The sequence below is a fragment of the Pristiophorus japonicus genome, chromosome 20 (genome assembly GCF_044704955.1).
Source record: "Pristiophorus japonicus isolate sPriJap1 chromosome 20, sPriJap1.hap1, whole genome shotgun sequence".
NCBI classification, from domain to species: domain Eukaryota; kingdom Metazoa; phylum Chordata; class Chondrichthyes; family Pristiophoridae; genus Pristiophorus; species Pristiophorus japonicus.
In genome coordinates this window covers 46890205-46912730 of record NC_091996.1, presented here as the reverse complement: position 1 = coordinate 46912730, position 22526 = coordinate 46890205, and the positions used below count along the sequence as shown (strand labels likewise).

General features: G+C 45.1%; 1 protein-coding gene across 2 annotated transcripts in view; it reads left to right on the top strand.

Moving 5' to 3' along the window:
- LOC139232516 (astrotactin-2) overlaps positions 1–22526 on the top strand; it is a 1052969-nt gene that overhangs the window by 976447 nt on the left and 53996 nt on the right. The window contains exon 13 of one of the 2 annotated variants that reach the window (XM_070862850.1): positions 6004–6187. The exons of the other annotated variant lie outside the window; for it this stretch is intronic. Within the exon in view, the coding sequence (XP_070718951.1) occupies positions 6004–6187 (184 nt within the window). The remainder of the gene's footprint in view (positions 1–6003; positions 6188–22526) is intronic. 2 annotated transcript variants of the gene reach the window in all.

Genomic DNA, 22526 nt, shown 5'->3' with positions numbered 1-22526 from the left:
ACTGAAGTCCATCCCTGGAACCATCATGTTCCAAGATGACATCCTGGTCACAGGTTGTGACACCGCCGAACATCAGAACAACCTGGAAGAGGTTCGACGTCGTCTGGACAAAGTGGGACTCAGACTGAAACGTTCGAAGTACGTATTCATGGCACCAGAGGTCAAATACCTGGGGAGCTAAGTTGCTGCTGATGGCATCAGGCCTACGGCCATCAAAAATGCACCCAAGCCTCAGAATGTGACGGAGCTGCATTCGTTCCTTGGTCTACTCAACTACTTTGATAATCGCTGCTGAGTCTGTGGTCGTGGCCATCTAAACCATGGTCCAGGATCCACATCATCTTTGCAAGTGGATATGCACTCTATCCACTTGATTGCATATTCCAAGTGGATAGAGTGCATAATCATGTCATCCAGTACATCCTCAGCTACCATTGAGAGCCTTCATGTCATGTTTGCCACTCATGGTCTGCCCGACATCGTTGTAAGCGACAATGGATCTTGCTTCACTAGTCTGGAGTTTCAAGAATTCATGAAACTCAGTGATATCAAACATGTGAGGTCAGCACCATTCAAACCTGCATCTGATGGTCAAGCAGAAAGTGCTGTCCAAATCATCAAGCAGAGTATGAAACATGTAACTCAAGGTTCACTGCAGACTTGCTTGTTATGCATATTGCTCAGTTACAGGATAAGACCCCACACACTTACCGGGTTTCCCCCTGCTGAACTATTGATGAAGAGAGGTCTCAAGATCAAGCTCTCTCTTATCCACCCTGACATGAACGATCATGTTGAATACAGACGTTAAAGTCAGCAGTGGTATCGTGATCGCGCTGCTGTGTCACGTAACATTTCTGTTAACAATCCTGTGTACGTACTAAATTATGGTCACGGTCCCAAGTGGATCGCTGGTATTATTATGGCCAAGGAGGGTAACAGAATGTTTATCGTCAAGCTCAAGAATGGGCAAACATGCAGGAAACATGGTGATCAGATAAAGCTGTGGCACACGGATGAACCGGAACAGTCTGAGGAAGACACAATCCGTGACCAACCAATCTACCTTCAGTCATCAGAGGACTCCGCTGTCATCAGTGAATCTGGACTTTCAATCCCTGACATGGTCATTGCCACTCCCATCAGATCGGCTGCCCAGCCCCTAGTCATAACAGACTCAGAATGCTCGCCCAAGGCTGGAGTTGAACAGAGATGATCAATTCGGGAGCGGAAAGCCCCGGTCCTTCTCAATTTGTAAAAAGACTGTTACTAGTATCTTAAAGGGGGATATTGTCATGTATGTATGCTTGGGCTTACTAGCCACCAGGTGGCGCCACTGTCGGAGGTCATTGGGCTGTACGCACGTGTGTGCAGCCCAGGTATAAAAGTCAAGCCATCATGTAATGTAATCACTTTGGGCCCTAATATAGCAGAGCCAGGTTTGTACCTGTGTTTGTTTACAGTATTCAGTCTATTGAGTTATTACATACATAACAAAAACCATCAGAGTAATTAAACTGCCTTTACTTGTAGAAACGCTAATAATAAGATTTTTTTTTTGGGGGTGGGGGGGAAGGGTGGGAAGTATAATAAACACTATTTTCACCCTTTCATTTATTTGATTTATCTCAAGTGGCAACAGCTTTTTTGTTGATAACTTGGGTGAAAGGCTGATTGTGCAGAACATCTGAAAGTTGGCTGGGGAGAAAATGAAGTAAATCAGAAAGTATTGATAAGGTTTTTAATATACATCAATGAAGCTCAACACATGCTCAAGGAACAGCACTTCATCTTTCGTTTAGGCATTTCTGGACTCATCATCGAGTTCAACAATTTCAGAGCATAACCTCGGGCCACCTTTGGCTCCCTTTCCCTCCCCCGCATCTAATGTTTTTTTTCTTCTTCTCTCTTTTTTCCCCTCTTTGTCTCCAATGGCAGCTGATCATTAATCCACCATTCACATCCTATCCAGATTAACCTTTTTCTAACTTCTACCATTACCATTTCAATTAAGCCCATCATCCCTTTTGTCTCTCTAATCTCTCCGGCCCTCCACCCTATCACAGACCTTCCCTTTTGTCGTTTCTTCCCCTCTCCCTTTCAGTGCTTAAGAATGTGTTCTTTTCGAACATTCGGCAGTTCTGACGAAGGGTTGTCGACCCGAAACGTTAACTCTGTTTTTCTCTCCACAGATTCTGCCTGGCCCCCGCTGAGATTTCCAGCATTCTTTGTTTTTATTTCAGATTCCAGCATGCGCAGTGTTTTGATTTTGTATTAATATTGATAAGGTGATGAGACAGAATGGGTAGTCAAACTGATTACTGGAACTCGGAAAGAGTTTTGAAGCTATTTTGGGGGGCAGTTTGGGGAGGGGAAGAGAGTGTAATCGAGCTTAGCAATCACATCAGAACCCTGGATCACCCTTGTGGCAATTATCAATGTCTTTGCGACTTAAGATGGGTAGCAGCCTGATCTCTCCAGCATTCCTCGTGTTCTTGTGTGACCAGCACTCCTGATTTGTCCTCTGCCTCACCCCCTCCCATGAAAAAGTCCCATTTCCTCCAGCATTACCACCCACCCATTCCGATGAGATAAAAAAAAGAAAAAGGAAGAACGACTTGCATTGATATAGCATCTTTCATGACCACTAGGTGTCCCAAAGAGCTTTACAGCAAATGAAATACTTTTGAGGTGTAGTCACATTTGTAATGTGGGAAACGCACAGCAAGCTCCCACAAATAGCAATGTGAGAATGACCAGATAATCTGCTTTTGTTATGTTTTTGTTTTGGATAGGGAACTACATGTGTGAGGAATCTCCGAAAATCACCTGTTATCAAGACTAGGAGTGTAGTCACTGTTGTAATGTGGGAAATGGGTCAAACAGGTAAAATGGGTAACACAAGCAAAATGGGTCAAACTCCCAAAAGCTTACTTATTTTAGAATGGCAGTGTCATTCGGGGCAGAGATGTTTTGTGGAACAAGTACTGATGTGTCATTTTATCCCTCCCTCCTGTCTATAAAGTTCATTGAAGGTCAAAGGTTGCAAATTAGACTCATTCAGAACAGTTTCCCTGAAGAAAAATATGCCCTGAAGTTGAAAATTGGTGAGCCTCCATAAATACCACAGCCGAACAGATGATATTATTGACACACATTAGCTCTTCTTCATGACTAACCCATTGACTTAAAATCTATGTAGTAAAGTCTTATCTAACAATTTCACAGACTGATTTGTGAGGTTATTTGATTGAAGCCAGACTCTTCTCAGGAATTGTTACATTTAGGTATTTTCAAAAGAGGGCAGCTAGTCATTCATCATCTCTACTGCCTGGTGTCTTCAAGACACTTGTCTGAAGAGGCTGTGAAAGAAAATAACCATATCACATGAAACTGACAGGCTGTTTTGCCTTGATACTCCCTCACCATTCTCAGCAAATAGGAGTTTAAAGTGTTTTTGGATGTTGTAACTCTTTTAAAGGTAACGGCTCCAAAACATTTCAGCATTTTTACGGTGCAAGTTTGGCACAGGCCAATTTTCAGGCCTTTTCCCAAAATCATTTGCGCCAACATTGATGTACCCCCAGTTCCCAATCCATGCAAAGGCCCCCTCACAATCTGCCCACTAAGTCTCCAAAGAACTAATTTACATGAGTTAAAGTCAAGGCCTTGAAAGTTACATTTGCAATGCAGAAGGTGTAATGTGGAGTGAGGACAGAGACTGGCAGAGGTGAAGAAGATTTGAGCCTGAAGAGTGCAGAAACTGTGAAAACTGATTACAGGAGCTGGGGAAGAGTGTTTGAAGCTTTTTATTTGGCATTTTATCTAAGCGGATCTGCTTCTGACTGCTTGTGGGACAGTGAGACCACCAGGATTTTTTTTAAACGTACCAACAGTGAGACGTTTCGAGAAGCAGATATGACAGTCCTTCATTTGCCCTTATAATAGAGGGGGAGAGGGAGTCACAGAAGAATAATAATGGGTCGGCCATTTAGGACTGAGATGAGGAGAATTTTTTTCACTCAGAGGGCTGTGAATCTTTGGAATGCTCTACCTCAGAGGGCGATAGATGCTGAGTCATTGAGTATATTCAAGACACATCAATAGCTTTTTGGGCAATAAGGGAATAAAAAGATATGGGGATAGGGCGGGTAAATGGTGTTGATGTAGAAGTGCTGCCATGATCTTATTGAATGGCAGAGCAGGCTTGATGGGTCATATGGCCTACTCCTGCTCATATTTCTTGTGTTCTGATGTAAGATGGACAACGGGAGCACTCGGAAAGTTGTGTGCTCTACTGCGTGAAGACCTGTGGCCGAGGTCATCTGCCTGGACAGTTCTGCTTGTGGCTATGAAGGTCATAAGTGCATTCTACTTACAAGTTTATGCTACTGGATCATTTCAGGCAGCTACAGAAAGATTTGTGTAATATCAGATAGGGTGCTGTCCAGGCATTCATTGGGTAACAGATACACTATTCCAAAAACTTAGGAAATTCAGCTGGCTTGGCATCTCAGCAAGGCGGTAGTTTCATGGCAGGGTGCCACAGATGGCACCCACTTTGCTTTGCAGGTTCCTACAGTTAACCCTCTCAACTTACTGACCAGAAAGGGTTTCCACTTGCTCAATGTCCAGTTTGTGTATGACAGCATGCAAGCAATCCATCAAAACAAAAGCAAAATACTGCGGATGCTGGAAATCTGAAATAAAAACAGAAAATGATCGGTAGATTGAAGGTTATGCTGATAGGGTTCGATGAAAACGGATGGGAGAAGGCTGGTGTGGAGCATACACACTGGCATGGATCAATTGGGCCGAATGGCCTGTTTCTGAACTGTACATTCTATGTAACATGTTCCAGTTCTGATGAAAGGTCATCGACCTGAAACGTTAACTCTGCTTCTCTTTCCACTGATGCTGCCTGATTTGCTGAGTGTTTCCAGCTTCTTCTGTTTTTATTGCAAACAATTCATGTTTGCTCTGGTCCTGCATAGTTGTTGCCTGTTGTATCTTATACAAGTTGGCCACCTAAGGAGGACAGGGCCTGTATATTCCTGATGTGGAGATTCTAGCTGCTTCTGAGGCAGAACAACATGAAGGAGAGCATCAGGATGAATGTTACTCTGAGAATTACAGGGAATATACAGCACAAAAACAAGCCATTCGACCCAACAATCACCCACTGTCTGCTGCAATGGGCATTAAAGTATAGCTTATCAATTAAGTGTTCTCATCTGTTTCACACAGTCGACCTTTATCATCACTCTCCAAGCTCCTTCTCCTTCACCTGCAAATAATTAACAAATCCTTCACTCCAATATGCATCCTGGAACCTCACATGATGCCATATCCCTACAAAGCCAAGAAGACCTTAATCATCTGATTTAGTTCTGCACCAAAACGTCCCAAAGAGCTTTACAGCCAATTAGTTTTTTTTTTAAGTGTAGTCACTGTTGTAATGCATTAAACACATCAGGCAATTTGTGCACAGCAATATCCCACAAACAGCAATGAGATAAATGGCCAGATCATCTGTTTTTAGGTGTTGGTTGAGGGATAAATATTGGATAGGACTCACCTGCTCTTCTTTGAAAAGTGCTCTGGGATCTTTTACGTTCTCTTGAAAGGGCAGACGGGGCCTCGGTTTGATGTCTCATCCAAATGACGGCACCTCCAACAGTGCAACATTCCCTTCACACTGCACTGGAGCCTAGAATTTGTACTCGGGTGTCTAGAATGGGGCTTGTGGAAGTTTACCAAACACCAATGAAAATTCTTGGTAGCTTCAGAGGTGCAGTTGGGTCAATCCTTGTCGTGAAAATTGTGTCCAAATATGGCAGTAATTGCCACTGTCATTAATCTAATCAGCAGCCCTCAGAGCCCAATGTTAACTGGATGAAGAAATTAGCATTCAGAGGGTTGATGTGCGTGCGAGTGGATATTTTGCACTAGTTTTGCGATAGGACTTCAAAGCTGTTTCTAACGCTCATTTGTTTTATGCAGAAATAGCAGAGATTATCTACAGCCTATTTAATGGCTACACCAGTGGGAAAGAGCAGCAAACCGCTTACAACATGCTGATGGAGATCTCCTCTCCCATGGTTTACCGAGTGATACATCACTATAACTTTCATTATGAAAAGTTTGGAGACTTTGGGTGGCGCAGTGAAGATGAACTTGGTCCAAGGTAACCTGTTTTCTAATCAACAATGTTAAAAAAACAATGTGTTTCCGGTCTCAGGCCCATAATGCACATTAAAAATGCACGCCAGATATCCTTTCATAAAATGTACGTGAAACCAGCAGCCTTTCTCTGGGAGCGGCGCACCATTTTATATGTCTGCTGTACTTGGTCTGAGATGCTGGACGAAAGAATTGCAGATCTTAAATCATGAACGTAAACTTGTGCAGTTTCACAATTGCCAGCTCGTCTGTTGTAACCTATCCGGTTTGCAGTGTGCATCCACAGTACCTGACAGACCTTGACGTGCCACATGTGACTGCCACAGCCATGGAGCCCCAGACAAAGTGGTTAATGCAGTGTCAGTTAACACTGCTGAAAGGGAGCTGGACAAACATCTGATTAAGAGCAGGCTCCAGGGTTACCGATGGAGATAATCATATGCTGTGTGAAATATCGTGGTTCCCACTGGAGGAAATGTTGTGGCAGAGGACATATGAGAAAGGAAAGAAGACTTAATAGATACTCCGAAGGTTTAGTTTCGATACCATTCGGAGTGGCATTGGAGAATCCGCATGCAATTTCCCCAACATTTTTGTTTGAACACATTTAATTTTCACTACCTTTTTGCTGTTTGCAGACTGCTTCCCAGCCTCTCGCCTACCCTGCACCAGTAAGCCTAGTTGGCATTGACAGAAAACTAAGTTTTTAAAATAATTGATAGTCAGCCATCTCATGCAAATAGGACACCTGTCAGAATCAGAGGTGGTGCTGTAACATTCGAGAGTTTAACGATCAGTTGCATAGTTTACTTCCCTTCCATCCCTGAACCCCATCCTTTGTACTTACCTGTCAGGTTGCCCTCATTGTTCACTTGGTGGGTGCGCTATCTTGGGTGGAACTGAACCGTACAGACAAATCAGGAAGATCCCAGTTTCGATGCCTGGGCTTTGGCGAGTTAACTAATCACGAGCAGGGCTTCTGGCAGTGATTTCAAAAGATCAGTCAGAGGTTCTAATACCGGCTGTATCCAGACGACCTTGCTGGATACTGCACATGTGTGGTTATCAGGTGAGCAGAATGACACCAGGGCTAAAGGGGTTATATTATGAGCACAGGTTGTTTCGACGAGGCTTATGTTCCCTTCAGTATAGAAGATTAAGGGGTGATTTAACTGAGGTGTTTAAGCTGATTACAGGAGTTGATTGGGTAGATAAAGAGAAATTATTTCCTCTGGTGGAGGAGTCCAGAACAAGGGGCCATCAGGAGTATAAAAGCAGGGAAGTCTTGCTACAGCTATATAAGGTATTGGTGAGGCCACACCTGGAATATTGCGTGCAGTTTTGGTTTCCATATTTACAAAAGGATATACTTGCTTTGGAGGCAGTTCAGAGAAGGTTCACTAGGTTGATTCCGGGGATGAGGGGGTTAACTTATGAGGAAAGGTTGAGTCGGTTGGCCTGTACTCATTGGAATTCAGAAGAATGAGAGGTGATCTTATTGAAACATATAAGATTATGAGGGGACCTGACAAGATGGATGCAGAGAGGATGTCTCCACTAATGGGGGAGACTAGAACTAGAGGGCATGATCTTAGAATAAGGGGCCGCCCATTTAAAACAGAGATGAGGAGAAATTTCTTCTCTTAGATGGTTGTAAATCTGTGGAATTCGCTGCCTCGGAGAGCTGTGGAAGCTGGGACACTGAATAAATTTAAGACAGAAATAGACAGTTTCTTAAACGATAAGGGGATAAGGGGTTATGGGGAGCGGGCGGAGAAGTGGAGCTGAATCCATGATCAGATCAGTCATGATCTTATTGAATGGCGGAGCAGGCTCGAGGGGCTGTATGGCCTACTCCTGTTCCTATTTCTTATGTTCTTATAACAAAGATATTAAGGTATATGGGACAAAGGTGGATACATGGGGTTAGGTCACAGATCAGGCATGATCTCATTGAATGGCGGAACAGGCTTGAGCCCTGTTCTTATATTCCTATAATCTTAAAATTAGAGCTAGGCCATTCAGGGATGGAGCACTCAGGGTAGTGGAAATCTGAAACTCTCCTCAGAATGGCTGCCAAGGCGAGGTCAATTGACAATTTCAAATCTTGAGATTGATATACTTTTGTTATGCAAGGGTTGTTATGTTCAGAATAAATCCATAGGACTGTATTGCAAGCTCAAACTGTTGTGACATTGGTCTCTTTATTCAGACTCCAGAGCGCTGAAGCAGAATGGTGAATCACCTTTTCTACCTGTTTGCCCCAGGGTGCACAGGTGACCCTTAGGTCTCCTACAGGTGTGCCCCCTAGTGGCAAGTCTTACATTTTGGTGATGTTTACATACATACATAACATCATTCCCCCCCAAAGTCTTATGTACAAGTTATTTGCAAGTTGAGGCGATCAGGTGCCCTGTGTCCCGGGGTCGATCGCCTGGGTTGAAGTCTTGACATGGTGAGTTCATCCACGTGGTTGACGGTGAGGTCGATTGTGTTAGTGGGTCATTGGTGGCCAGGTCCTTTCATAGTGGTTCCTGGTTACTTGTAGTTCACAGTTTGGTCTGGTCCAAATGCTTTATGCGCTAGCCCAGTACATGGTTTCACAATCAAACGCAGCATTTTCATCACACACACTCCATTCCCCCCCTTGTCTAATACGGTGGTAGCAGCCCAACTGGGGCCTTGAACATGCTCCACATCATTTATTCTGATGTTGCGTGGAGGGGCTGTGCGATCATGGTACATTCTCTGCTGATAGCATAGGATGGCTCGGTTCTGAATGATTCTGTTTGGTGACAGCGTAGCACCCGGGATTGCCGGGTTTGTCGGGAGTTTACCATGACACGTGTGGTGCTAGGCTTTGTGATTTGGGCTGCCTGCTCTGGACTATTATCGCTGACCCTAATGTCTAGCAAGCCCAGGATGACCGCAATGGCCTTGAGACTTTCGGTAGTGATGGGAGGCCTCGTGAACCCCGTGGATCCAGGGCCATAGGATGGGGGCCTCAGACCACCGACTGTGTGTAGCAACCCTGCCTTACTTTGCAACATTGAGATGGCCTTTCGTCTTTGTGACGGATAGTTTGCAACATCCCGTCTAGCAGTTCACCTTTGGCAGGCGTTAACATGGGATCCTGGGGGGGCCGTTACGGTTGACCCCTTGCTTTCTAGCACTTCCACGACCATGAGTGGGTCTGCAGGTTGCGCCGTTTCCACCCCAGTGGTGGGCAACGGTAGCCAACTGAGGGCATTAGTACTGTTCTCAGTGCCTGGCCCGTGGCGGATCATGTTACAGTGCACAGACAGTGTTCGACATTCTCGAAACAACGCATCAATAATGGTGCCTCTGCTCTCCCAAAACTGTGGGATGGGCAGCTTGTCTGACTCGAGCAAGTATTGGGACACTCTTTGGTACGTCTCTTTTGTCCCGTGAATACAGGCTGCTGCCTTGGTTAACTTATTGGATACATGTTCAACCGTTTGGGGCTCGCCCGCTACTTTGGCTTGCTGCACAACACTCCCGACCCCGTGTGGTAACACATCACTTGCTACGAATACTTGGTTAGATACATATATGAGCGTTTGGTGTTCGCCCGCTACTTTGGCTTGTTGTAAGGTCCCCCCGACCACATACAATAATACATCCTTGGCCACGAAAGACCGCTCACATGGCTTACATAGTGCAAACAACTTATTGGAACATAGTGGGTTTCTGGCCTTCTCAGCGGCCACCCCTTTACCTTTGCCCCGAACCCAGTCATCTTCCTTGCTGGGTGACACATTCCTCCGTTCCTTTGCGGCTACCTCCCATGGTCTGGACGCTCTCTCGTCCCGTGGCCTGGACACACCTTCATCCCGTAGTCTGGACGCCCTCTCGTCTGTGTCCGTGATGCTGACTGTCGTGATCTTCCTTCCCGGAGGTTTGGCCTCTGGCGTCGGGGAGACACATTCAGATCATTTCGGCCAGAGTCCCACTCTGCATGGTCGACCTGAAGCCTCTTCCATCGTCGCGAAAAGGCTTTGGGTGGTGAGTACCGCGCCTGTACTGCTACTCGGTTGATCTTCACCTCTTCGTGATGAGTGGCCTATGCCTCGGGGATCTGCAAATGGATCTGCACTTTGATGCCTGGTTCAGCTAAAGGTGGGGGTTTGCTCAGCCTTTGAGAAGAAGAGATGTCGTTTGCCGGAGAAGGTACACAGAGGTCTTCCCAGTTCCGTCGAATCTTCCCCATCCACCTGCTACCAAGCAGCATTGGCCATCACCTGAAACAATCCACAGTGGTAAATTGTGCACCACTCCCTCATGGGATACTCTTATGTCCGCACTACCAATAACTGGTATCAGTTCCTTGGTCGAGATGTGCAGCTTTGCCTGAATCGTGATCAGCTTGGGTCGCTGTGTTTTTTTCGCCTAACAGCCTCTCGAATGCCTTCTGGCTCATAACTGATTGACTCGCCCCCGTGTCTAATTCCATGAAGACTGGAGTGCCGTTAAGTTCAACTTATAATATTATCAGAGAGATTTTGGTGGTGAAGATGTGTGTCCAATATACTTCCTCTTCATCCTCAGGTTGAGTTGCCTCTCCTGTTCGTTCAGCATGATCCTTGCTGGCTCGGTCGTCCTCTCCTGACTCTGCCACATGGTGAGTCAGAGGTCGTTTGCACATTCACTGGAGGTGCCCCATTGTTCCACACATAGGGCCTGAATCGACATTGATGAGCTCTGTGACTGCCCCCGCAGCGCCAACATAGTGCTAATGGATACGCGTTCATGCCCCACAGTGGACTCTGAGTCACTCTAGGCCTAGGTTTGGCCTCTGCAGTTGTGTGTGCCCTGCCCTGTACTGTTCTGCCTGCTGAAAATGTTATTTTATGCACAGTACTTGCCGGTGAGCTTCTATTCTGTGAAGATATCTGTTTCGTGTTATCGCTCGTGGATATGAAGGCTTGGGCTGTCGTGATGGCCTTCTCAGACCTAGGGATTCGGCAGACAGCAGTTTGCAAAGAATGACCTTGTGGCCAATTCCAAGCACGATAAAGTCCCGCAACATTTCCCCCAAGGATCCTGCAAATTCGCACTGTCCCGCAAGGCGTCTTAGGTCGGCGATAAAGCTTGCCACGTTCTAGCCCTCGGAGCGATGGTGCATATAAAAGCGATACCTGATCATCAAGATGCTTTCCTTTGGCTTGAGGTGTTCCCTAACCAGCGTACAAAGCTCTGTGTAAGACTTGTCCGTTGGCTTGACCGGTGCCAACAAATTTTTGAGGAGGCCATATAGCGAAGACCCACAAATGGTGAGGAGAATCGCCCTGCGCTCGATGGCCATCTCAGCCTTATCCAGTTCGTTGGCCATGAAGTACTGGTCGAGGCGCTCAACGAAAGCTTCCCAATCATCATCCTCAGCAAACCTCTTAAGAATACCAATGGCAGCCATTACCGCGTGAAAGTTCGTGATCCGTTACTCGTCGCCAATTTGTTATGTTCAGATTAAATCCACAGGACTGTATTGCAAGCTCAAACTGTTGTGATCTTGGTCTCTTTATTCAGACTCCAGAGTGCTGAAGTAGCATGGTGAATCACCTTTTATACCTGCTTGCCCCAGGGTGCACAGATGATCCTTAGGTCTTCCACAGGTGTGCCTCCTAGTGACAAGTCTTACATTTTGGGTGATGTTTACATACATACATAACAAAAGTATTGAGGGTTATGGAACCAATCCGATTAGATGGAGTTAAAATACAGATCAGCTATTGACAGGCTCGAGGGACTAAATGGCCTACTCCCATAGGAATAAGCTCAGCTGTAATGTCCCCCATGGTTAAGTAGCCTATCTACACTCACATGCGACAAGGTAGAAATGTGCAGACAATGCCTGCCGATCATTACCTTAGCATTCAATTCGATCATAGCCAATCTGTACCTTAACTTCATTTACCCGGCCCTCCAGGAGACCGAGCAGAATTTTCAGGGGTGGAGGGGAATTGATATGTAAAACTACAGCAATGGCATCACAACAGGCTTTTACACTCTGATGCCAGTGTCATGTTCCAGTAATCTCATCTGCCAGGACACCAATGAAACTGGAAACGAAACTTCCAAGGCTGAGGCTTGTAAAAAAAAAAGAATTGAACCCAGTTTCTGTTGTCCCTATTATTTTTATCACCCAACAGTGAAGTAGTATTTCTTCCCACAGCAGGGATCCTTCACGCACCAAAAAGTTCATGTTAAACTGGCCTTCAACTTTTATACCTCACACAGCTGCCAGCTACAGGAGCAGTTCTGAAGGTTGAGGTAAGTGATGGCATAAATAAAAATGTCCAGCTCATGACAGATAGAAAGAAGGAAGTGATTTCAAGGCTGAAGCCCAATCTTAAAGTTCAAATGACATTCATAAACTGCTTGGATCCGAAATTGTTGGACCGCCCAATCATAGAAACATAGAAAATAGGTGCAGGAGTAGGCCATTCGGCCCTTCGAGCCTGCATCACCATTCTGATCATTCACCTCAGTACCCCTTTCCTGCTTTCTCTTCATACCCCTTGATCCCTTTAGCCGTAAGGGCCATATCTAATTCCCTCTTGAATATATCCAATGAACTGGCATCAACAACTCTCTGCGGTAGATAATTCCACAGGTTCACAACTCTTTGAGTGAAGTTTCTCCTCATCTCAGTCCTAAATGGCTTACCCCTTATCCTTGGCAGTCTCGCGGTGGTCGGTCAATCTTCACCGCCCAGTAGCGCTGGGGCAGAGTGCTGGCAAGGTGTGCTGAGCACCTCGAGTCTCGTCGCCGAGAGCATGATGAAGGCAAGCAAGTGCAGGCAGCGGAAAGAGCTGAAGACTTCTGCTCCAGAACTAGCCGCACCTTTAGCCAAGCTGTTCCAGTACAGCCACAACTCTGGCATCTATCCGACAATGTGGAAAACTGCTCAAGTATGTCCTGTCGACAAGAAACAGGACAAATCCAATCCGGCCAATTACCGCCCCAGCAGTTCACGCCCAATCATCTGCAAAGTGTCAGAAAGTGTCGTCAAAAGTGCTATCAAGCGGCACTTACTCACTAATGCCCAGTTTGGGTTACGCCAGGACCACTCGGCCCAAGACCTCATTACAGCCTTGGTCCAAACATGGACAAAGAGCTGAATTCCAGAGGTGCAGTGAGAGTGACAGCCCTTGACACCAAGGCAGTATTTGACCAAGTGTGGCACCAAGGAGCCGTAGTAAAACTGGTCAATGGAAATCAGGGGGAAAACTCTCCACTGGCTGGAGTCATACCTGGCACAAAGGAAGATGGTTGTGGTGGTTGGAGGTCAATCATCACAGCCCCAGGATATCACTGCAGGAGTTCCTCAGGGCAGTGTCCTCGGCTCAACCATCTTCAGCTGCTTCATCAATGATATTCCCTCCGTCATAAGGTCAGAAGTGGGGATGTTTGCTGATGACTGCACAGTGTTCAGTGGCATTTGCTACTCCTCAGATAATGGAGCAGTCCATGCCCGCATGCAACAAGACCTGGACAACATTCAGGCTTGGGTTGATAAGTGGCAAGTAACATTCGCGCCACACAAGTGCCAGGCAATGATTATTTCCAAACACCGCCCATTGACGTTCAATGGCATTACCAGCGCCGAATCCTGCACCATCAACATCCTGGTGGGTTAACATTGACCAGAAACTTAACTGGACTAGCCACATAAACACTGTGGCAGCCCAGAAGCTGGGTATTCTGCGGTGGGTGTCTCAGCTCCTTGACTCCCCAAAGCATTTCCATCATATACAGGGCACAAGTCATCATCATAGGCAGTCCCTCGGAATCGAGGAAGACTTGCTTCCACTCTTAGCATGAGTTCTTAGGTGGCTGTACAGTCCAATACGCGAACCACAGTCTCTGTCATAGGTGGGACAGACAGTGATTGAAGGGAAGGGTGGGCAGGGAGCCTGGTTTGCCGCACGCTCCTTCCGCTGCCTGCGTTTGATTTCTGCATGCTCTCGGCGACGAGACTCGAGGAGCTCAGCGCCCTCCCGGATGCACTTCCTCCACTTAGGGCAGTGTTTGGCCAGGGGCACCCAGGTGTCAGTGGGGATGTCGCACTTTATCAGGGAGGCTTTGAGGGTGTCCTTATAACATTTCCACTGCCTACCTTTGGCTCATTTGCCATGGACAAGTTCCACACTTGCTTTGGGAGTCTCGTGTCTGGCATGCGAACTATGTGGCCTGCCCAGCGGAGCTGATCAAGTGTGGTCAGTGCTTCAATGCTGGGTATGTTGGCCTGGACGAGGACGCTAATGTTGGTGCGTCTGTCCTCTCGGGATTTGTAGAATCTTGTGGAGACATCGTTGGTGGTATTTCTCCAGCGACTTGGGGTGTCTACTATACATGGTCCATGTCTCTGAGCCATACAGGAGGGCAGGTATTACTACGGCCCTATAGACCATGAGCTTGGTGACAGTTTTGAGGGCCTGGTCTTCAAACACTCTTTTCCTCAGGCGGCCGAAGGCTGCACTGGAGGTGCTGTTGGATCTTGCCATCAATGCCGACTCTTGTTGATAGGAGGCTCCCGAGATAAGGGAAGTGGTCCACGTTGTCCAGGGCTGCGCTGTGGATCTTGATGTCTGGGGGCAATGCTGTGTAGCGAGGACAGGCTGGTGGAGGACTTTTGTCTTACTGATGTTTAGCATAAGGCCCATGCTTTCGTACGCCTCAGTAATTACGTTGACTATGTCCTGGAGTTCAACCTCTGTGTGTGCACAGATGCAGGCGTCATCTGCATACTGTAGCTCGACAACAGAGGTTGGGGTGGTCTTGGACCTGGCCTGGAGACGGCGAAGGTTGAACAGCTTCCCACTGGTTCTGTAGTATAGTTCCACTCAAGTGGGGAGCTTGTCAACTGTGCACAAATCAGGAGTGTAATTCAATATACTCTACTTTCCTGGATGAATGCAGCTCCAACAACATTCAAGCAGCTTGACACCATCCAGGATAAAGCAGCCCATTTGATTGGCAGCCCATCCACCACCTTAAACATTCACTCCCTCCATAACCGACGTAGCGTGGCTGCAGTGTGTATCATCTACAAGATGCACTGCAGCAACTCACCAGGGCTTCTTCAGCAGCATCTCCCAAACCTGCAACGTCTACCGCCTAGATGGACAAGGGCAGCGCATGTTTGGGAACACCATCACCTCCAAGTTCCCCTCCAAGTCACACACCATCCTGACTTGGAAATATATCGCCGTTCCTTCATCGTCGCTGTGTCAAAATCCTGGAACTCCCTCCCTAACAGCACTGTGGGAGTACCTTCACCACAAGGACTGCAGCGGTTCAAGAAGGTGGCTCCCCACCACCTTCTCGAGGGCAATTAGGGATGGGCAATAAATGCTAGCCATGCCAACGACGCCCAGATCCTTGGAACGAATAAAAAAAACGAGCCACATAAGGAGATATTGGGGCGGATGGCAAAGATTTGGTCAAAGAGGTAGATTTTAAGGAACGACTTAAAGGAGGAGAGAGATTTAGAGAGACAGTGAGGTTTAGGGTGGGAATTCCTTAGCTTAGGCCCTATGAAGCTGAAGGCAGGGCCGGCAATGGTGGAGCTATGAAAACAGGAATGCGCAAGAGGCCAGAAGAACAGAGTTTTCGTAGGGTTGTGGGGGTGGGAGAGGTTATAGAGTTAGGGAAGGGCGAGGCCATGGAGGGATTTGAACACAAGGATGATCATTTTTAAATCGAGGCATTGCCGGAACGGGAGCTAATGTACGTTAGCGAGCACAGGGGTGATGGAAGAATGGGACTTGGTGCAAGTTAGGATGCTGCCAGCCGAGCTTCGGATGCAAGGGTGGAGAAATTGGCCAGCCTTGCGCACATTTTTTCGCCTTTTCTGCCGGTAAAAGGTACTCACCTAAATTGGCCAAAGTCTAACGAATGGCGGTTTTGAAATATTGCCGAAAAGCGGATCGACCACGTGCAACGCCAAAAAAGAATGCACCGCTTAAAATTGGCCCTTTGGCAAACTCGTACTCGGGGTGAAAAAAAAATGCCTGCTAAAAGCCTGCGTTGAAGCCCCAGAAACAGCAGTAGGTATGAAGACCTACAAAAAAGGTAAGTTGAAGTTTTTATTTTTTAATTCTTTTTCGGCGATTCATTAGTTAAGTGTATAGTGAATGTTTTCTGATTATTTATTTTTTGGTTTTTGCAGTTTTTTTGTGTGTTTACTCCCCTCCCAGGACCTGTATGTTTGGCGGTAATAGGCCTCGGGGTAAAGTTGACGAGGACCGCGGTTTCCACCGTGAATCCTCGTGCAATGCCGATTATTACTGTCGGGCGTTTTTTATTGCCAATTTTATCCCCTTAAAAAATGGAACGTTTTTCATGGTATTTTTTTGCCATAAAGTAACAGGAAAAAAACGATATTGCCAAAAACTTAATTTCTAGCCCCAGGTTTTAATATATCATAGATGGATTGTCTGGATACAACTGCTAGTAATGTTACCACAGAATTATACAGCACTGAAGGAGGCAACACAGCCCATCATATCTGTGCTATCTCTGATGGATTTATTCACATAGCCCTATTCCCCACAACCTTTCAATTTTTAATTTGTCAAATGTTTATTCATGTACTTTTTAAAAGCTGTTATGGATTCTGTTTCTGGAAAGGCATTCCAAATCCTAACAACACTTTGTGTTGAAAAAAACATTCTCCTAACCTCTCCCTTCATTCTTTTAGTGATTATCTTAAATTTATGCCGTCTGGTTACCAACTCACCGACCAGTAGAAATAATTTCTCCCCATTTACTTTATCGAGACCCTTCATAATTTTGAACATTTAACCATGCTCATACAAAATTCCAATACTATTTCACTGAAGGCATTAGCCAGTTTATTTTGAAGTAACTCATCCATTAAAATAGCAGAGAGAGGGGGTTGATCCAAAAATGCTGTAAACATTCACATGATCTCATTGCCAAGACTAATTTGAAACCTATATTTTGCTGCAACCCCAACAGAGGGAAGTCTTCTGAAACAATAAAAAGGAGCCCGTGAACTAAGAAATGGAGCCTTAATTGTCTGAAATCTCCATTTGACCTTCGCACTTGGCGCTGAAGGAGACAATATTTGCTCCGCATCATCTACACTATTCAGCAGATCATTTCGTAGAACATTCAGTCTTTTCTTATTTGGCTGTGAAATCTTCATCTTGCTTAACTACTCTCTGAAAGTTTTCCAAGTTGCATGCGTATCAGCTGCAATTCTTTACTCAGCAGACGATAGTTTCACGGGCTTGCCTTTTCAGAATGTGCGTTTTATAAGGTCTGTTGGGAAAATTACTTTTCAAAAGGATATCTAACAGCAAATTAGGTGCAGCGCAACACGACACACAAACATGCAGAAGGAATGATTGAGGATGTGCCAGTGTCTTGGCTTTCCCCACGTTATTATCGTCTTTTGAGGTCATTTATTACCTCAGCCTTAAATTTCCCAAACAACATAATTTTGGTCACTAGGGGGGCTACATCTCACATTTAAAGTTTCCTCCGTGGTGCCCTGAGTTGTCTTTAGATTTCCTTAAATATGTTGCTTTGCATTGGTACAATTTTCTTTTTACACAAGATACATAATATACAGTTACATAATAACATAAGAAAATAAGAAATAGGAACAGAAGGCCATACTGCCCCTCGAGCCTGCTCCATCATTCAATAAGATCATGGCTGATCTGATCATGGACTCAGCTCCACTTCTCCGCCCGCTTCCCATAACCCCTTATCCCTTTATCATTTAAGAAACTGTCTATTTCTGTCTTAAATTTATTCAATGTCCCAGCTTCCACAGCTCTCTGAGGCAGCGAATTCCAGATTTACAACCCTCAAAGAAGAAATTTCTCCTCATTTCTATTTTAAATGGGCAGCCCCTTATTCTAAGATCATGCCCTCTAGTTCTAATCTCCCCCATCAGTGGAATCATCCTCTTTGCATCCACCTTGTCAAGCCCCCTAATAATCTTATACGTTTCGATAAGATCACCTCTCATTCTTCTGAATTCCAATGAGTAAAGGCCCAACCTACTCAACCTTTCCTCATCCCCAGAATCAACCTAGTGAACCTTCTCTGAACTGCCTACAAAGCCAGTATATCCTTCCGTAAATATGGAAAACAAAACTGCACGCGGTATTCCAGGTGTGGCCTCACCAATACCTTGTATAGCTGTAGCAAGACTTCCCTTCTTTTATACTCCATCCCTTTTGCAATAAAGGCCAAGATACCATTGGCCTTCCTGATCACTTGCTGTACCTGCATATTATCCTTTTGTGTTTCATGCACAAGTACCCTCAGGTCCCAGTGTACTGCGGCATTTTGCAATCTTTCTCCATTTAAATAATAACTTGCTCTTTGATTTTTTTTCTGCCAAAGTGCACGACCTCACACTTTCTAATATTATACTCCATCTGCCAAATTTTTGCCCACTCACTTGGCCTGTCTATGTCCTTTTGCAGATTTTGTGTGTCCTCCTCACACATTGCTTTTCCTCCCATCTTTGTATCTTTGTGATCGACATCTAAAAATGCACAGAATTGTAGAATAGAGCTGAGGAGAATAAGATGCTTTTTTAAAGTCCAAAACAACAGCAGACAATTTAAATGATTTTTCTAAAATGCTGAGGATGTTTGTACTTAAATAAAGCAACATATTTCTTGGAAGATTTTATGGCCTAGAAATTGCATTACTCCATGGCCCAAATTCTCTCCAGTCTTCGAGGGCAGGTTGTCATTAAAAGCACCATGCAATTGCAAGTTGTTGTTTTTGCACCTTTAATACAATGCGTTCCTAGGCCCAATATCTGGGGAGCCTTGGAATTCACCATTCTGGAGTAGCGTATGTACCCTTCGCCGCCCCTCCCCCCCCCCCCCCCCCCCTGCAAACCCAAAAATGGGCGCTCCCAAATTTCTTGGCCTACATATTTATATGGCAACAGTTAATCAGAAATGTTAAGCCAAAAAAAATGAATCATAACCTCTCTTTCCTCTTGTCCCTATCTTGTAAAGCCTGTATAATCCACTGCGCAAGTAACTAGCCTTTCTTTTCCATAAAACAAAAGTGAACGTAAACCTCCCTCAATGGCTTAATGGATGAATATACTGCCTGTGCTGTTACAGAGCCAAATAGCTCACAAAGGTTCTAGATTTGATCACTGTGCTGTAGAGAGTTAACTTACCTCAGCCATGCCAGCAATATGACTGATACAATTGATTTTTCACTCCTGGATCGGGGAAGAAAACTATCAGCCAGATTTTCACACCTCATCATGGGCTCTTCCTGGAAAGTGTGCATCCAAGGATGGTGAGTGAGGACAGAAATGGCTTTGGCTATGATACTCTCCAGGTCAAATAGCCTGCCAATATTCACAGGCTCTCTGTTTTCTGTTAGTTAGCCAGTTCGCCATCCATGCTAATATATTGCCCCCAACCCCGTGAGTTTTTATCTTGTGCAGCAACCGTTTATGTGGTACCTTATTGAATGCCTGCTGGAAATCCAAATACACCACATCCATTAGTTCCCCTTTATCCACCCTGCTCGTTACATCCTCAAAGAACTCCAGAAAATTTGTCAAACATGATTTCCCTTTCATAAAACCATGCTGACTTGACTTGACTGTATTATGCTATTCCAAATGTCCTGTTACTACTTCCTTAATAATGGACTCCAGCATTTTCCCAACGACAGATGTTAGGCTAACTGGTCTATAGTTTCCTGCTTTCTGTCTGCCTTCTTTTTTAAATAGGAGCATTACATTTGAGGTTTTCCAATCCGCTGGGACCTCTCCAGAATCCAGGGAACTTTGGTAGATTACAACCAGTGCATCCACTATCTCTGCAGCCACTTCTTTTAAGATTCTGTGATGCAAGCCATCAGGTCCAGGGGACTTGTCCACCTTTAGTCCCATTTTTTTACCGATTACTTTTTCTTTTAGGGATAGTGATTGTTTTAAGTTCCTCCCTCCCTATAGCCCCTTGAGTATCCATTATTGAGATGTTTTTAGTGTCTTCTACCGTGAAGACTGATACAAAATATTGTTTCAAAGTCTCTGCCATTTCCCTGTTCCCCATTATTAATTCCCCAGTCTCATCCTCTTGACTTGGTTGTCAGTAGTGAAAAATAGAAACAAGTTTTTTGAGTTTTCCCATTCTTCAGCAGCCAGCTTTTGTTGAAACATCTTCCCACTTTTCTGCCTCACAGTGGATCAGAAACGATTACTAAGATTAAGGAGCTGAATACGTGTAACGGAAGAGAGTTTGGACACCAACAGACTAGAGATGGGAGAGCAACATTTCTCTGGACATGGGATGCTACGACAAGTGTCTATTAAGGCAGACAATATAATGCCATTTTAAAGGAAAATGGAATTAAGTCTATAAAAGGATATGGAAGAAAGACAGAGGAATGGGATTACAGTAGACAGCTGCAGCTCAAGAGCTAGTACCAGCACTGATATAATAGGCTGAATGATGTTTCTCCTGTGCTATAAATTCGAGGAACTGAATTTCTAGAGGAGTCTCTGGCTAGTCTATGGTAACTTCAGGGGAATAACCATGGAAAGCCCATAAAAAATGACCGGAGAACCCCCAATGGAAATTCACTCCCATGATTCTATGAATTGCCACTGCTTATATTTTGTATCAGTCTTTACGGTAGAGGACACTAACAATATTCCGATAGTGGATAGTCTAGGGGCTATAGTGGGGAAGGAACTTAGCACAATCACAATCACTAAGGAGGTGGTACTCAGTAAGATAATGGGACTAATGGCAGATAAATCCCCTGGACCTGATGGCTTGCATGCTAGGGTCTTAAGAGAAGTAGCGGCAGGGATTGTGGATGCATTGGTTGTAATTTACCAAAATTCCCTGGATTCTGGGGAGGTCCCAGCGGATTGGAAAACTGCAAATGTAATGCCACTATTTAAAAAAAGGAGCCAGACAAAAAGTAGGAATCTATAGACCAGTTAGCCAAACATCTGTGTTGGCAAAATGCTGCAGTCCATTATTAAAGAAGCAGTAGCAGGACATTTGGAAAAGCAAAATTTGATCAGGCAGAGTCAGCATGGATTTATGAAGGGGAAGTCATGTTTGACAAATTTGCTGGAGTTCTTTGAGGATGTAACGAACAGGGTAGATAAAGGAGAACCAGTGGATGTGGTGTATTTGGACTTCCAGAAGGCATTTGACAAGGTGCCACATAGAAGGTTACTGCACAAGATAAAAGTTCACGGGGTTGGGGGTAATATATTAGCATGGATAGAAGATTGGCTAACTAACAGAGAACAGAGAGTCGGGATAAATGGTTCATTCTCTGGTTGACAACCAGTAACTAGTGGAGTGCCGCAGGGATCAGTGCTGGGACCCCAACTATTTACAATCTATATTAATGACTTGGAGGAAGGGACTGAGTGTAATGTAGCCAAAGTTTGCTGACGATACAAAGGTGGAAGGAAAAGCAATGTGTGAGGAGGACACAAAAAATCTGCAAAAGGACATAGACAGACTAAGTGAGTGGACAAAAATTTGGCAGATGGAGTATAATGTTAGAAAGTGTGAGGTCATGCACTTTGGCAGAAAGAATCAAAGAGCAAGTTATTATTTAAATGGAGAAAGATTGCAAAGTGCCGCAGTAAACTGGGACCTGGGAGTACTTGTGCATGAAACACAAAAGGATAGTATGCAGGTACAGCAAGTGATCAGGAAGGCCAATGGTATCTTGGCCTTTATTGCAAAGGAGATGGAGTATAAAAGCAGGGAAGTCTTACTACAGCTATATAAGGTATTGGTGAGGCCACACCTGGAATACTGTGTGCAGTTTTGTTTTCCATATTTACAAAAGGATATACTTGTTTTGGAGGCAGTTCAGAGAAGGTTCACTAGGTTGATTCCGGGGCTGAGGGGTTGATTTATGAGGAAAGGTTGAGTAGGTTGGGTCTCTACTCATTGGAATTCAGAAGAATGAGAGGTAATCTTATCAAAACATATAAGATTATGAGGGGGCTTGACAAGGTGGATGCAGAGAAGATGTTTCCACTGATGGAGGACACTAGAACTAGAGGGCACGATCTTAGAATAAGGGGCCACCCATTTAAAACAGAGATGAGGAGAAATTTCTTCTCTGAGGGTTGTAAATCTGTGGAATTTTCTGCCTCAGAGAGTTGTGTAAACTGGGACACTGAATAAATTTAAGACAGAAATAGGCAGTTTCTTAAACGATAAGGGAGAGGGGGTTATGGGGAGTGGGCGGGGAAGTGGAGCTGAGTCCATGATCAGATCAGCCATGATCTTAGTGAATGGCGGAGCAGA